A 14,816-nucleotide genomic window follows, 5' to 3' on the forward strand; every position below is an offset into this window, starting at 1 on the left:
AGCATGCTTGTGGTGCCCCGAAGGGCCTATATGGCTGTAATTATGGCTGAGTTGGTTGTTCAACTTTGAAATTATATCATCCTGTATAGCTATAGGGCCAGAATCGATGAATGAGACCTGGGTCCTGACTTGTATGCCTAGGACGCCAGAATGCACGTTGTGATGAAGCTGTGTCTTTCTCGAGGATTCGTGATAAAAAGTGGCCAATTCTAGATCTAATAATACAAGCGCAGACACGGTAAACCATGGTGCGCATAGCTGATTGCTATCTTTCGCTGCAAATGAGCACCACGTTAACCAAAAACACAACGCAAACAAAGGTCCTGGACAGGCGGATGTCATTCGTATACGAAGAAAATACCTCAGTGACACCAGCCACCCCATCATGCTCAGACGAGCCGCGTCGTGGCAGCTGCTGCAGCCGAACTGGGGTTACCCCTTGACTTTTCCACGTACTCATTTGTTGCAGTCATGTACCTCGTGGCGAAATATTTGTCAGAGTTCTTGCTGAGCCAGAGCGTGAATTTCGACAACTCCTCCCGGAGTCTGTTGGTGGACTGGAGATCCATGTTTGTCTGCGCAATGAGCTCCGGCATAGTTGCTGGACGAATAAATAAGTAAGTGGTCTTCCGAAAACAAACTATCAAGAAGCATACCAAAAAGTCTCGTCAAATGCTCGGCCCCGTAGATATCGAGGGCCCCTTCTCGGAATATTCGCCGGATCCCGCCTCCCATTTCTTGCGGAGGGCTTTGTACTGCTCGCGCTCGAATCGGTAGAGCAGGATCTTGTCAAGGGCTTTGTCGAAATACTCCTTGATACCCATGATGACTTCTTCGAGGACATCCAGGTCAGCCGAGCTTGTACGCTTGGGCTTCTCTTCCGCTATAAAATCTTCCAAGATCTGGTTGACTGATGCTTTGGCCGGCAAAGCAACAACTTGCTGATTTTTCGTCACATTTTCCCAGTCGTCTACGAGGAGGGATTTCAAATTGTCCGGCATTACAATCCTCACGGATGGCCGTGTATAGAAATGTTCTTCCTGTAGCCATATCGTGAGTGTCATGTGCACAGAGCAGCGAGACTTGCAGTATGCCTCAAGGATATAGCGGGCATGTCTAGCAGTCTGCATTGTGGAGGGACTTTGCTTACCTTTTCAATTTCATTGTCTCTGGCCCTCTTAGTCGCGCGACCAGGAACTGATGTTTGTCGCTCCTCGCTGTCTCGGGCGGAGCCGCGATCGGAGCCTGCTTTTCTCTTCAACGTAGTCTTTGTGCTCTTCTGACGAAAAGCAGCCTCTGCCTCACGACGGAGCGTAGTTGCGAGCTCCCTATTCTCATCCGTAAATTTCCGGAGTCGATCTTGAGGCACCCAGTCGTCCCATCTTGATCAAGTCAGCTACAGCCATTCAACGTACCAAGGGTGACTCAAGGCATGCGGTAAGATCGCGCATCTCAGGTCAACAGAGTAGCATGAGCGCAGGAGACCCGCCACCTGCAACATAAAGAAGCGAAAACAGAATCGTACTTACGTGTTCTTCCACCCCTTGTAGTGAACTAGATACTCGAACGGACTTGTCTTGTCCTCGGCATCGGTGTGCCTAACGTCGAGGATCTTTGCCTCGTAAAGAATCTCATGATGAAAGCAGAGGGCTCTTTCGTCTTTTTGATAAGTAGATTGGCTTGCTGGCGCCATTTTGAATGTGGCGGGATAGATGAGGTATGATCAAAGGTTGTCTGCTTCTTCCGGAGGAGAGGAAGAGAAGTTGGTAGTATGCTTTAACCACCAACACGGGCTTCGCATAAGAATGAGAATGATGAAACACCAAGGAGGATGTTGCTGCAATGCAGCCTAAATCAGGCTTTGAATCCGCAGAAGCACGTGCAACACAACCAGGGATATCAGCAAATACTGGCCGCAGTAATTGTGTCAATGAGACGCGGACGAAGGCAATAGACTTGATCTTTGTAGAAGAATGATTGGAATCACGATACGAAGATATCAGCTTCGTTTATCAAATAGTTCGCGTTAGACGCGAAGGTTTCAGTGCCCACGGAGCCAGATGTACAAAGGCGAACACCTCCTCGGGAGACACGACAGGGTCAGATCAAGCAAGTATCCGATTTATGACTGCTATGAAGAAGATGAATGCTTCTGACCGAATTGCGGTTGAGATCTCGATGACTGAAGAAAGACAGAGAGGCGTTGGGGTTGGAGGGTAAGAATGAAGCGGAACCCAAAAATGGACGGACTTTTTAGAGTTGCACGCGTCTAATCTTTCCTTCCGGCGTTCTTTTCCTCTTGAACAACTGTGCTTTAAAGTAATTGTTGATTGTTGCACAATATTCAGCATCCTTATTATGAATTCACCATAAGTTTTCATATCCTTGGATCTCTATACTTATCTACCAAGCGTTATTCAGAAATTTTCTCACCCATCTGAGGACGCGTCTTGGCTTCACCTAATCCCTATTCGCCAAGCATCCTATTGTGCTGGATTTAGAGACCAACACAAAAGACAGGAATATAATTGTCGAAGACTGGCAAAATAGACCAGACGAGTCTGAATACATTTCCGGCCCTAAACACGGAAAGGAAGGAAGAGAAGCCTCATTGCCACTATTATTGTCTTCCCATCACTCCAGTATGGCACCATCTGAGGCATCCATTCTGAGCAATTTTCTGCTTTCACCTGCTTCATTGCCAACCATCATTTCCTTGCAACAATTCACGGATCTTTTTCCGAAGAAACTGCGGGCTCATCCTCATATCAGAATCCTCTACCGTGAGCTGCAACAATTGCGAGAGCAAGACATGGACACGGTCAATGAGAATATTGACAAGGAAGTCCGTCAAGGAGAGACCCAAAAGGCCGAACTTCGAAAAGCACTCATGAAGACCGGCGTTGACGGCATGGAGGAGAATGACCGCCGAGAAATGGACATGGATGTCCAGCTCTTTGGTCAGGGGATTAATGCTGCTTCCAGCGATTACCACTCCATTTCCAGCCTTTTGTCCGCAATGGAGACGGCATGCTCAAACATCGAGCATGAGATTTCCCAGATGGACCAAGAGGCAGCAACTGTGTTGTCCGGACTCAGCGCCACAGTTGGCGAGCTGAGTGATTTGCGTTACGGCAAAATGCAAGGGCCTGCAGGGTCATCTGGTGAAGAGATGGTAAAGGAGGCTATAGATGGTCTCGAGCATCTCGAGCAAGCCTGCTATCGTAAGACATCGCAGTGAATGCTGCTACGAGCATCCGAGCTTCTATAACGGAACGCTCCATCCCTTCTCTCGCCGTAGTATTTCCTGGGGATACAGCATTCTCGAGGACCGCAGCTTGCCAAACATCCCGCAAACTACGCGATGGCTGCTAACATATTGTTGCCCTCCGGAGCTTACCAGTATACCTCAGACGATCCAGATGTTTTTCTGGGGATGACCTTCGCACATCTTCTACAGAAGGTTCTCAACACACTCTTGCGGGCCCTTCGTTTGGAAAACAAGATCAACATTCAGCCTCTGAACGGCCTTTCTACGTCAAGTAGTCCGATATCTGATCAAAAAAGAGAACAATCTTTGACAGTCACCGAGGTGCACTCAAGTTTCAAGACCACCTTAAACACTGAGAAACCAAAGAGAGTCCTCGCCGCATCCACATATCTCGTTCTCATAAAGCCTGCTGCGTTCCAGAATCGTCCGTCCTGCCAGGGCCGGTTTAGAACTCGCCGATATTGATCTCCTCGAGCAAGGCCTGACCGACGAAGAATGCCATCTCATCTTCGGTGTCTGGCGCGCCCTCGATGTGTCCTAGATTGGGTGTTCCGAAAGTATCGAACGGGTATGGCTTTATTGGGGCTCTTTTTCTCCAATGGGCGGTCTCGTTCCCAGGCACCCTAGGCGGAGGAGAAAAGGGGGAATATCCAGACATACTTCTCATGGTACCGTCGCTCGTGAGCTCGTTGCTGCATGGCCAGGGAGCAACAGGCCGTTCAAGATGGAAGCTCGTAGAAGGCAGCCATATCGTCTCCATTGCCAGCACGGAAGATCGAGCGTCTTTGAACGTCTTGCCAGCGAATGGCTGAATTGAGGTTTTTGCCTGACTGGCTCGTTGTGAGGCTCTAAGTGTGCGGTGTTGAGGTTCGACCTCCTGGGCCGTTTGATTGATGGACACCCGATGTTCACGCCATTCACAGTAGGCTTGAGGGACATTTGGCGACTCGGGCGCGATAATCAGAGAGTCTTTCGAAATCCTCACGAATCTGTCAACTTCCTTGATTATGTCTGAGATCCATGTCTTGGAAGAAGTGTGTGACATGTTTGCGATTGTATGTCTCTGACCAGCGTGGCCTTCGCCCTTGTTCGACTGTTAGCCTACTTGCAGTCGGTCACATGGCAGGGCTTTTGTCGTACTTCCTTGGGAAGCTCTAACAGCTTGATAGTGGAGTACTCTGGACTAAGATCACTCGCGTCTGGTAAGGAAAGGTCAGTTATATCCGGGTGCAGAGACGCGGAACATGTTTGGACTCTTTTAGCAATCTCAGCTTGTTCGACAGAGAAGGAATCGAGGCGATCGACAGATACAGACTTGTCATTTCTCTTGAACTTACATATCAGTCTCAGTCGATCGCAATGCAGAGAACCGTTTTTCTCTTGTACAAGGCGCAAAGTTTGCTGAATGCCAGATATGCTTGTGTTGTTGGTGTGAGAAAAGCACCTGAGAAAGGAGATATGGGCAAGATGCAGAAGAAGCGTCATAGAAGATCCTGTTTTATAAACACTCTAACGATCAATGCCTTGTACAGCGCTAGTGAAGTTCGTGAACGTGTTGGTCAATCATCCGTCACCGGTCACGCTAGTCATGGAAATTTGAAGATATTATCTAGCAAATATCTAGTGTTCATTCACGGCACAGCTTATGACTATGATAGTGCCCTCGCTTGAGTGGCTCTATATGGCAGTTACCGGGTTGTCTCTCTTTGTCTATGTCCGTAAGAAACAACAGGCTAAGGACTGATGTGCTTCATCAACTTGAGCCATGTGCAGCACTTCTGTTGTTTCTCTGATGAAATTTGGAAACCATAAATTTTGGTGCTCGTACCAGTGTCCACTGGTCAATGCACCTAATCGGGAAATAAAATGTCTGATCGTCTAAAAACGTAGTAGATGGCGATGGGGACTGGTAGAGGAGAGTATACCTCTCATGCCTCCATGCACTCACTAATGATATTGTGCTGGATATTATATCTGCTTATCGATAAGCGATAAGACCAGTTGATTCTGAGCAACGCGCTAATCCCTCCCTCCAAATCTACAAGACCTACACATCATTTGCCTATTGTATATTGTGTCAAACGCCAAAAGCCAAATTGTTCCCAAAGAAACTATTATTGGATTGAATATAATCCACAAGAATCATCACAAAATCTCTCAAGCCAAAATGCCGTCGATACCCCTCCATCCTCACGCGTCGAGCTCTCCCCTTCACCCGCACAACCCACTCCCCAAATCTTACAAACGCCCTCAGGTCTGGCAATCCTCGAACTACAAGGCACAATTAACCTCCCATCCCTCGACGATCAGGGCGCGGTTCCTCGCCCCGCCGATGCCGAAGATCCCAACGCTGCCATAACCGCGTTCGAGACGCCAATTGGCAAACTCATGTTCCCTGACTACTCGCCGCAAACCACGTCACCAGACGACACGAAATGGATGAAGCGAGTCTATCTATATGTTGGTCAGTATCAGCGGATGACGGGGGAAGTGAAAAAACTGGCGCAGCCACTCGCGTTGGTGCAGAAGCGTAAGAAGCGTCCCGACAACGACGGGATCGCCGAGGCCGAGGGCGAGGAATTGGAGATTGTGGAGATCATCAAGTACAAGCTGCTTTTCAAGAATCGGCCGGAGCCAGTTAATGATAGTTGATGGGATGTGCTGGAGTGGTGCAAATGCGAATGTGATACAGAGCCAGCGTTCGAGAGCTACGAAGGACACTGATCCTGTCCCAGGACAAGCCGAGAAGCGTCGGGACATCTTGTCGCTATGGCTTACAGAACGGCCTGAGAAATTAGGGGCTTCGATACGGGAGGCGCGGATGTCTTACGCGAGACCGCGAGAAGGTGATACAGAGTCTCACGTGCTTCTACCTCCTAGGTTTGAGGCATTACCGACTCCCAACGGCCAGTATCAGCAATGAGGAGGCCGATTTGCTTCAAGAAGAACTATCTCATCTCGAATTCGACGCAGAGAGTGGAAGTTTGTTCTACAGAAGCTGATCATATGCCATGATATTAATTGTACGAGGATAGCAATGAATAAATCCGACCTGGATGGATTCTCCGAGTCTCAGTCATACCGCGTCAAGGCTAAAATGACGCCTCCAAAACCGTTGAAAAAAGCGTCGCACTATTAAGCATGAGCCAAGTCTGGTTGGCTGGCTGGTTGCAGGGATTACGGAACACCGAAAGTCTATTAACAATTTGTGACGAAGGGCCGGGACCGGGTCGGTGAAGCGATAGATATGATATGAGAGATACCTCTAATAATAATTTCTTCTACTGCCAATAATGATTACGAAAACATGCGAAAGCTTCACCCCTGCGTTCTCTTTCCCTGTGCTACCCCTGAGGCAAATAATTTCCACTCTCCCATGTTAAAGCCATGACGGTCTCAAATAAGGTCGAGGAGAACATCTTCGCTTCCAATTTAGGCCCGGAATATGTGGGATTTGACCACATTACGTGGTATGTGGGCAATGCGAAGCAGGCAGCTTCTTACTACGTGACCCGGATGGGGTTCAAGCAAATTGCTTATCGCGGTCCTGAAACCGGTTCTAGAAGCGTTGTATCGCACGTTGTCTCCAACGGCCAAGCTACCTTCGTTCTCACTTCTCCCATCCGTTCCATGGCAGGGACAGGCGGATATGATGATGATCCTGATGTTACCGAGGCAGATCGGAAATTGTTGGAGGAAATTCACAGTCATCTAAACAAGCACGGCGACGGTGTCAAGGATGTTGCTTTCCGAATTGAGGGCAATATCGAAGCTGTCTGGAAAAGAGCAGTAGATCACGGAGCTGCTCCAGTTGCGGCCCCGACAACCTTGAAGGATGACCGGCATGGTTCAATCACCCTGGCCACGATCGGTACCTATGAGGATACAGTGCACTCGCTGATCAATCGTCACGACTACTCCGGCCCCTTTCTACCAGGCTATGAAGCAGTAACAGACGGCGATCCCATCAATCGGTTGCTGCCATCGATCGACTTCATCGAGATAGATCATTGCGTTGGCAATCAACCGTGGAACGGTGTCAATCCAATTGTCAAGTAGTATGTATAAGTGTCCGCGCTGTCTTAAGGGCGAAGGTTGCTAACCATCGTCATTTCAGCTACGAAGACTGCCTTAACTTCCATCGGTACTGGACTGTAGATGACTTAAACATGTGTGGCGAATATTCCGCCATGCGGTCGATCGTCGTCGCCTCGCCTAACGAAGTGATTAAGATGCCCATGAATGAGCCGGCTCAGGGTAAAAAGAAGTCACAGATCGAGGAGTAGGACATTGCTGCACCGCCTGGTTAAACAAGTGTCTGAGCTGACCAACTGACAGGTTCGTGAACTACTACAACGGCGCAGGCGTCCAACACATTGCCTTCCGAACCCACGACATCGTCACAGCTGTCACGCGCCTCAGAGAACGAGGTGTATCATTCCTTGAAGTCCCCAGCGCATACTACTCGGACCTACGTCAGCGACTGTCACACACTGGACTAACACTCGAGGAGGATATTGCCGTTCTTGAAAAGCTTCATATTCTGGTAGACTTCGACGAGAAGGGATATTTGCTTCAAATCTTTTCCAAGCATGTGCTCGATCGGCCCACGGTGTTCATCGAAGTCATCCAGCGCAACAACTTTGATGGTTTTGGAGCTGGGAATTTCAAGAGTCTGTTCGAGGCTTTTGAACGTGAGCAAGCACGAAGAGGTAATCTTTAGACTAATTCGTGATATCCGGCGGCCCGGGTCATCTCTGTAGACTAGACTAGCTTAAATCAACATCTCACTATCCGATTCGTAAACCAAGCTCGACCAGCACCGTAGTCAGGAACGATGACCAATATGCAGGTGAAGGTTGAGTGGGAGAAGAGCGAGCACTTGTGGTAATTCACTTAGCCGAAACTCATCAGACAACAGGGCGGAATATGGCGCTCGCTACGGAGGATTTCCGCGCTTCCTCTTCACCAGCGGAATCGTCAACAAAAGTGCGCAAGTATGGACATACGACTCAGATGTGCGAAGCGATAGATGACGACGGAGGATACAGACGAGCGAATTCCCTTCTCGTAGTGTTCAACATCTCAGAACTGTGTGGTTTCAGACAGGCATTGCAGAGTACCTTAAAGTCGCTGTTGAACCGAGGGTAGATACTACTTCACGCATCCGTCGGAACAACTCACTCGTCGGCAGTCGGGCCTGTACTACACAGTCCCATACACAATAAATCGGATCCAATTCCAAGAAGCATATAGATAGGGCCTCAAAGAACTATCATATCAATCATTAGGAAACCCGAAAGCCCACGAATACCCCACACCGCGGAGATCCCCCAGGCCCAGATAAATACCCGATGATATCCATCCGGTAGCGGAAAGTGGGTGGTACGAGACTACGTGAATCAGCCTCCCGTCCTCTCCAATTCCATCTCAAGTACCTCTCTACGTTACGTTATCTTAAGAGATACCGGTATATTCACCTTCTGCGAAATCAACACACTCAGAGTCTTGATAATGGCCCCCATCGAACGCATCACTCTTTTCAACGTCCCCAAGGCGGAAGACCGTGCCCGCATCTTGGAGCAGTACAAGGTTCTTGCGAAAACTGCAGTGAAGGTTTGTTTCTTCCGGCTCTGAAGTTTAATGGGTATTAAGCAATCACAGGATGGGAAACCGTATATTCTCAGCGCGGCGGCTGGCGAGTCGTTCCCGGATCCTCGCAACAAGGGATTCAATATCTCTGTGAAGACGACCTTTGCCTCGATGGAGGACATGGAGTACTATGATAACGAGTGTGAGGCGCACAAGGCGCTGAGAGCTGTGGCGGGGCCGGTGAAGGAAGATGTTCTCACGACTTATTTCCAGAGCGTTCTGTGATGGATTCTATCTTGTTTGGTTCGCTTCAAGAATTATGGTGATATGATTACGGGAATAGAGGACCGGTCATGCTTGTATAGAAGAAAATCTAGGCTGAATGCCGAGTTCATGCACATATTTGGATAATCTCTATTCGATGATATACATGGCATACATCAAGTATGCTCTTTGCCATAATCGAAATCCAGAACTCTCCGGGTCACGGACCTGGGAATAGTATCCAGTCAACATGATTAAGATTACCGGTTCAGCACAAATGCGGCAAACTGAGACCCAGTAATAGCAATTATGTCCCTCGCAAGCGCATCACATATCTCATCAAAGCTGTCGAAGGCAGGTGCTTGTAGTCTTCCTTCCCAGTAATCACAGGCCGAGGGGAACGAAAGACGGACGGAGGTAACAATGAAAGGACATTCTCTACACTTCGACATACATGTAACTGCACAGTAGAGCTCCCGTATGCATGCAGTATAAGCTGGTCATGACCGGCGGATAGGCGTCATAAAATGTACATAGAAACTGCGTGTGCCACAATGGCTCCGTGTGATTAGCGGTTTGGCAAAGTCGAGCTCGGATGATACTGCTGAACGTGGTAGAGGACGCGGACTGGCGTTGCATAACACATTTCGCAAGTCTAATCAAGAGCTTTGCGAAGATCACTCCATTTCTGTTTGAGGTTCTCGTACTTTTCGTGTATCTGCAGCAAAACGTTAGATCGGGACAGATCATCCAAACAATCGCTGCATGCTTACCTCAGCCCATTGCATCTTCGCCTCCACGAGCTCCCTCTCCATCTCCGCCATCTGCTCTGACAAAGATCGATTTTCGTTTTGAACTTCCATGTTGCGCTTCATTATCCGGTCCATTTCTGTGCGAAGCTTCTCCTCAACCTCTGCGGGCTGCTTGTCCACAACGATCTTCAGCTCGCTAACCTGGAGTTTTAGAGCATCATTGATGTCGGTGAGCTCCTCATTTTCCACCTTGAGGTGCACGAGTTCTGAAGCAAGCTGTACATGCTCTTTATCAGACGCCTCGGCTTGCTCTTCTAGGAGGCGTATCCGAGCACTTTGGCTGGCCACAGTGTTCCTGAGCCCCTCCAGTTCAGCTTCACGCTCTCGCTCCGTCCGCACTTTTTCTTCCCACTGCGCGGTGTAGGCGCTAATCGTTCCGGAGGCCAGAGTAATCGCACAAGCGTCCTGCACCATGATATCCGCCCTATAGACCTCCTTGTCCGCTGCGCCAGAGCTGCCGAAGAACCCCGACTCAAGAATCGACGATGGCGAAGGCTGCTTGTCAATGTAGACATCGAACAGGCGTTCTTTCAGGAAAGCAGTCAGTGGTGTCATGTCCTTCATTGTCAGTAGGGTCTCAGCATTGCGGCGCATGATAGCGATTGCAAACTTGAGAATGGTGCTCTCAAGACCTTCCTCGAATATCAAATCGTAGATTCGGAGGACAAGTTGTAGCGGGAAACGATAAGCGAAAAGGGTGAGAAACCATTGAGTGGCATAGAGTTGGGGATGCACGCCTCGCCGGCGAAGGTGACAGTAGAGGGCTGGCTCCCAGTCCTCCAGCAGACGTTCGAAGACGTACAAATTGCGATGGAGACCAGGCATTTCATTGATAAACATCTCCCGCAGGCCATACTTGTTCATCAGCTTCACTAGCAACGTGAAGGCCTCGGCCTCATCCATCTACGGGGACTTGTAGTTAGATAATACGATTCTCCCACTGAGTGCAAGTTAGGGTTGAATCCTTACGTTGAATAGAAGTGGCATGACAATAAAGTTCATCCCCTGCGCATATCCCACGGCCTCATCGTAGAGAGCGTAGGCTTTACACAGACCGAACAGGCCTTCTTGGTTTCCTTGTGACACAAAGTACCGAGAATAGCTGGTGCGCGCGCCAAGATCGCGACGAATAGCCTTCTCCAGCTTTTGGAGTGCCACGGCATCTTCCTTGGCTCTCTTTTTGCGAGCTATCTCGTTAGCCGCCTGCTCTTTAGCCAGCTTTTCTGGATCAATCTCTTGGGAGGGGCTCGGAGAAGATCCGTGGTTCGAGTGCGCGGTTGAAGTTTCTGATCGCACAGACGCGCGAGATGAAGCCAGGGGCTCCTGTTCCCCTGTACCGTTTGTGACTTGCTTTTCTTTATCCGTGCCGCGGGCAACGAGATCTCTGTAGACCTCTTCCAGCTCCGGATTCCTGCTGTCAGCCAGAATCTGCCAGATGACTCCTCGAATGGTCTGGGGGATTCCTCGCTTGATGGCCGCATTAATCTCTTCTGAATTCGGCCCTTTGAGCGCCTGAGGACCATCGTTTACAAGTTTCTGCCACAGCTCCCAATCGACAGGTGCAGACGCATCGGTGGCAGATGCAGATAATCCCGAGACCGTACCCGGAGGCAGATTGGGATTAACTGTATTCGGAACAGTGGGCGGCGAAGCAAGAGGTGGAGTAGAGGCATGTTCTTCTTCTTCGGGTATACTGGGAGGACTTCCAGCAGAATGACTGATGCTTGCCCGTCCTGACGCGACACTTGCTCCGTCGTTCTCTGAAACCAGTCCTTCATCCCGCATCCTCAGTAACTTGAATTGGTCCTTTAGGCTGCTGCGCCTTGGTCTCCTGGCCGCTGAACCATCCAAATCTTCTCCGTCATGCTTGGTCAATTCGGAATTGCTTGAGAGAGTAGAGACGGACGCGGCCGTGTTGCGCCGACTAGTTTGGGGTGGAGGCGACTTGACCTCGCGACTCGCCGTTGAGCTTCGGGAAAGCCAGGCGAATGGGCCAGTGAGTTTTCGGGTCATGGGCGGCGCTGGAGCAGGAACCGCTGGGGCCGGGTTCTTGTTCACGGGAGGTGATCCCCACGAGTTGGAAGGGAGGTTGCCAGATAGTCCCTGGAGGGGCATGCTTTGAGCGGAGGATGCTGATTTTCGGGAAGGTAGAGGGGGAACTTCGGACATGGGCTCCTGGCCCAAATCATGATTCTGCAGGGTAACGTCATCTAAGTTGTTACTAGCAAGATTCACCTCGTCAAGAGAAGTCGTCGATAGTCGGTGGGTCGTCAACAAGGGCGATTTTGGAGATCTGGTCCTGCGAGGCGTTTCATCCGTCCCGGACTGCCTTTCCGACCTGGCATCTTCAGTGTCCTCATCCTTCTTATCTTCCTTCTGAGTAACAGATGGGAGAGACGGCGCTTCGGTGAACTGAGGTGTTGCACCTGTTCCGTTCGGAGGGCTGTCTGTGAGAGAGCGTGTGGATGAGCTCTGAGGAATCGAGACCGTGAGGCTGGGGTTGCTGGTAGTCTGTACTTCAGAGGCGTCATCGAATGAGTCCTTATCAACATCATCGTCAGTCAATATTTCCCAAGTAGGAACAAATGCCGGGAAAGACACTCACAACGTTGTACTCGGCACTGGTTCGTCCGGAAGACATGGTGCACTCGGCCGCCTGGAGCCAGCTAGGCGGACGATTTCGATCTTAGAGAAAGCTCTTTAAGGGTCTGTAAGATATTTTTGATCATGAAATAAGAGGTGCCGGGAGATCAGGACAACAAAAGTCCATGATAGGGGAGGGAAGGGGAGGCGAGCAGTGGGCGGAGGTGCGATAAGTCCGAAAGGGAGCGGAGGTTGGATGGTCAGAACTCAGAACGGATACAAAGCCACCAGGCAACTCTTGGGTTGCAAAAGGGGCGAAGGGAAAGGAAAACAAGTAAGACAAGCAGAAGTTCAAACAATGGCTCGATGGTTGACTAACTACTTACTCTTGAGTCCCTTGGAGTTGGGAGTTGATAACTCTCTCCGCTCAATAATGGATCTAAGGTACCGTTATTTTGATGGGAGAGCCAAGACTGTTTCTGGCTAGTACCTTAGGTCTCGACCTAGTTCTACGGTTGGGAGAGGGCGAGTTGGCTGGCCCACAGTTCCAGGTACCAGTTGCCCACTGTTCTTATTTTTAAGCTCTCATCGTTATTGTTACCTACTCAACTGACTTTGATGGTGGTCTACGTCAATCTACAATCTGTTCGATGGAGGATGTAGTTAATAGTTGCTGTGACCACTGAGACGCTCCCACCGTGTAACTGAAACGCTGTTGCCACTTGTTATTCTGAAACTGGTCAGATGTTAATTTCGAGATGGATGTCACCCGCTCCACACTTGATCGGCGGAACTTCAAGAGACAATACTGTACAAGGTAGATAAATAATCCAGATTATGCGGTTCAGGGTCACCATGGAATCGTCGTGGAATTACCACAACATAACCAAATCGTTCATACATCAGCGCAGAGAGACTTCTCAAAATCTAGCCATCGTCCACATCGTAGCGGATCCAACTTCTTTAGTTCAGAAAGCCAGCTTAAAATGTTCTCCTTGTCGGTACTGGGCATAGTCCCTTTCACTTTCCTTGCCAAAAGGGTACAGTCGATCAGCGCCTGGTATATGTATTTGCAATCCTCTGCCCCATCAAGCATGTCTTGAATCTCGTCGATCTCCTTGCGCAAATATTCTAACCGTTCATCATTATTGAGATTTGGCGCCATCGTCTGATCTGATAATGAAGGATCAAAAGTACACATCAGGTTCTGGTGATAGAACCACAGCGACTGATCGTAAGGGTCACACAGAGCACGGTGGATGAGATCCAGTTCTGCTATCCCTGTCAGCATCGTCCCAGCAGCAGCCACATATTTAGATCGAATGGGGAACTGACCATCGTCGAGCATCTTCTTGCGTGTCTCGTCACTGGCGGACTGCTCGCTCAGCAGTCGCTGGATGAGCTTCGTGCGATAGTGCCAGGCAGAGAAATTGGACAAATTCGTGCCTATCATCTTCTTCGCGTACTCAAATTCACCCTGTGCCATGCTTCGCACTTCCTGGTCTTCTGGTGCAAGTTTTTCCAATGATTCTACGACAAATCGTCTGTAACCCCAGCCATGGAAGTTTCTGCTATCCAAGCTAAGCATCTTACCCACAAGGGCAAGCTCTTCCTGCCAGAATTTCCGAGCAACAGCTCGAGGGAGAAGACGCTTGGCTTCATCAAGGAGCCACATGCGATAGTTCCATATCCAGTAGCACTTGGGAAATTTCCGGAGGAGGGGTATCAGGAATTGCAGATCATTTTTGATCAGCGCTGCTATCTGACTTGTTACAGCTTCCTCTGAGTTATTAGATGATGCCAAATTGAACTCATGTTGCAGAACCCTCCGTCGGTAGTTCCATACTGTATAGTATTCTGGGTTGCTGCTCAGTAATTCAGAGATCTTTTGCAGAGTTTCAGGTGTATAATCATGTCCAACGATCTGGTAAGCTTCATCAGTCTTTTGCCGTTTATTACGAGGTATAGATGAAGATAAACGGGAAATACGAGCAGGAGAATCGAATCCTACCTTGTCACGAACAAGCCGGTCAAGCGCTTGATAGTTTTGAATTTTGCGTAATTCCTGTTGGAGGCCCTCTTCCGATCGCTCTCCCAACGAGCTGTAGCGGGGAATTCCATGCTACGGAACAAAAGTTAGTCCAAAGGTGTAGATATTACATTTGGTCAGATCGTTGAACTATACACCAGCCATATTGAAGTAATAGTCACATCAGCATATGCAGGTCGTTCTGGACTTTTCCTGCGAGACACTTCCTTCGGGGATCGACACGTATGGTGAAGCAGGCGTAACG

At 49.4% G+C, this 14,816-nt stretch overlaps 9 protein-coding genes across 9 annotated transcripts; 4 read left to right on the forward strand and 5 right to left on the reverse strand.

Moving 5' to 3' along the window:
• Positions 1 to 23: 23 nt before the first annotated feature.
• P174DRAFT_488875 (MRG family protein) lies at positions 24 to 1,693 on the reverse strand (the record flags this gene model as incomplete). Its single annotated transcript, XM_024830797.1, has 5 exons — positions 24 to 601; positions 657 to 701; positions 821 to 1,040; positions 1,151 to 1,382; positions 1,530 to 1,693. 5 exons carry the CDS (start codon positions 1,691 to 1,693, stop codon positions 390 to 392), a joined length of 873 nt encoding a protein of 290 aa, XP_024681300.1. The 3' UTR covers positions 24 to 389.
• Positions 1,694 to 2,644: 951 nt separating this feature from the next.
• Positions 2,645 to 3,241, forward strand: P174DRAFT_421755 (Cnl2/NKP2 family protein; the record flags this gene model as incomplete). The annotated part of the gene is made up of 1 exon (XM_024824981.1): positions 2,645 to 3,241. The coding sequence occupies one exon, from the start codon at positions 2,645 to 2,647 to the stop codon at positions 3,239 to 3,241; it is 597 nt and encodes a 198-aa protein (XP_024681301.1).
• A 475-nt stretch (positions 3,242 to 3,716) lies between these two features.
• P174DRAFT_432092 (uncharacterized protein) lies at positions 3,717 to 4,316 on the reverse strand (the record flags this gene model as incomplete). Its single annotated transcript, XM_024825730.1, has 1 exon — positions 3,717 to 4,316. The coding sequence occupies one exon, from the start codon at positions 4,314 to 4,316 to the stop codon at positions 3,717 to 3,719; it is 600 nt and encodes a 199-aa protein (XP_024681302.1).
• Positions 4,292 to 4,877, reverse strand: P174DRAFT_208597 (uncharacterized protein). Its single transcript, XM_024821338.1, has one exon. It carries the CDS (start codon positions 4,754 to 4,756, stop codon positions 4,373 to 4,375), a length of 384 nt encoding a protein of 127 aa, XP_024681303.1. The 5' UTR covers positions 4,757 to 4,877; the 3' UTR covers positions 4,292 to 4,372.
• A 260-nt stretch (positions 4,878 to 5,137) lies between these two features.
• Positions 5,138 to 6,530, forward strand: P174DRAFT_504820 (Ctf8 family protein; the record flags this gene model as incomplete). The annotated part of the gene is made up of 3 exons (XM_024831228.1): positions 5,138 to 5,157; positions 5,380 to 5,908; positions 5,964 to 6,530. 3 exons carry the CDS (start codon positions 5,138 to 5,140, stop codon positions 6,192 to 6,194), a joined length of 780 nt encoding a protein of 259 aa, XP_024681304.1. The 3' UTR covers positions 6,195 to 6,530.
• A 39-nt stretch (positions 6,531 to 6,569) lies between these two features.
• P174DRAFT_442578 (4-hydroxyphenylpyruvate dioxygenase family protein) lies at positions 6,570 to 8,069 on the forward strand. The gene is made up of 3 exons (XM_024827607.1): positions 6,570 to 7,329; positions 7,389 to 7,553; positions 7,610 to 8,069. The coding sequence occupies exons 1-3, from the start codon at positions 6,659 to 6,661 to the stop codon at positions 7,992 to 7,994; spliced, it is 1,221 nt and encodes a 406-aa protein (XP_024681305.1). The 5' UTR covers positions 6,570 to 6,658; the 3' UTR covers positions 7,995 to 8,069.
• A 277-nt stretch (positions 8,070 to 8,346) lies between these two features.
• P174DRAFT_452011 (Dabb family protein) lies at positions 8,347 to 9,293 on the forward strand. The gene is made up of 2 exons (XM_024829046.1): positions 8,347 to 8,887; positions 8,936 to 9,293. The coding sequence occupies exons 1-2, from the start codon at positions 8,786 to 8,788 to the stop codon at positions 9,146 to 9,148; spliced, it is 315 nt and encodes a 104-aa protein (XP_024681306.1). The 5' UTR covers positions 8,347 to 8,785; the 3' UTR covers positions 9,149 to 9,293.
• Positions 9,294 to 9,782: 489 nt separating this feature from the next.
• P174DRAFT_373572 (putative GTPase activating protein (Gyp5)) lies at positions 9,783 to 12,580 on the reverse strand (the record flags this gene model as incomplete). The annotated part of the gene is made up of 4 exons (XM_024822512.1): positions 9,783 to 9,845; positions 9,901 to 10,842; positions 10,909 to 12,480; positions 12,545 to 12,580. 4 exons carry the CDS (start codon positions 12,578 to 12,580, stop codon positions 9,783 to 9,785), a joined length of 2,613 nt encoding a protein of 870 aa, XP_024681307.1.
• A 507-nt stretch (positions 12,581 to 13,087) lies between these two features.
• P174DRAFT_504824 (Rab geranylgeranyltransferase BET4) lies at positions 13,088 to 14,737 on the reverse strand. Its single transcript, XM_024831229.1, has 4 exons — positions 14,708 to 14,737; positions 14,534 to 14,644; positions 13,858 to 14,446; positions 13,088 to 13,794 (listed from the first exon to the last, which is right to left on the reverse strand). The coding sequence occupies exons 1-4, from the start codon at positions 14,714 to 14,716 to the stop codon at positions 13,418 to 13,420; spliced, it is 1,086 nt and encodes a 361-aa protein (XP_024681308.1). The 5' UTR covers positions 14,717 to 14,737; the 3' UTR covers positions 13,088 to 13,417.
• Positions 14,738 to 14,816: the final 79 nt, after the last annotated feature.

The sequence above is a fragment of the Aspergillus novofumigatus genome (genome assembly GCF_002847465.1).
Source record: "Aspergillus novofumigatus IBT 16806 chromosome Unknown P174scaffold_5, whole genome shotgun sequence".
Classification (NCBI taxonomy): domain Eukaryota; kingdom Fungi; phylum Ascomycota; class Eurotiomycetes; order Eurotiales; family Aspergillaceae; genus Aspergillus; species Aspergillus novofumigatus.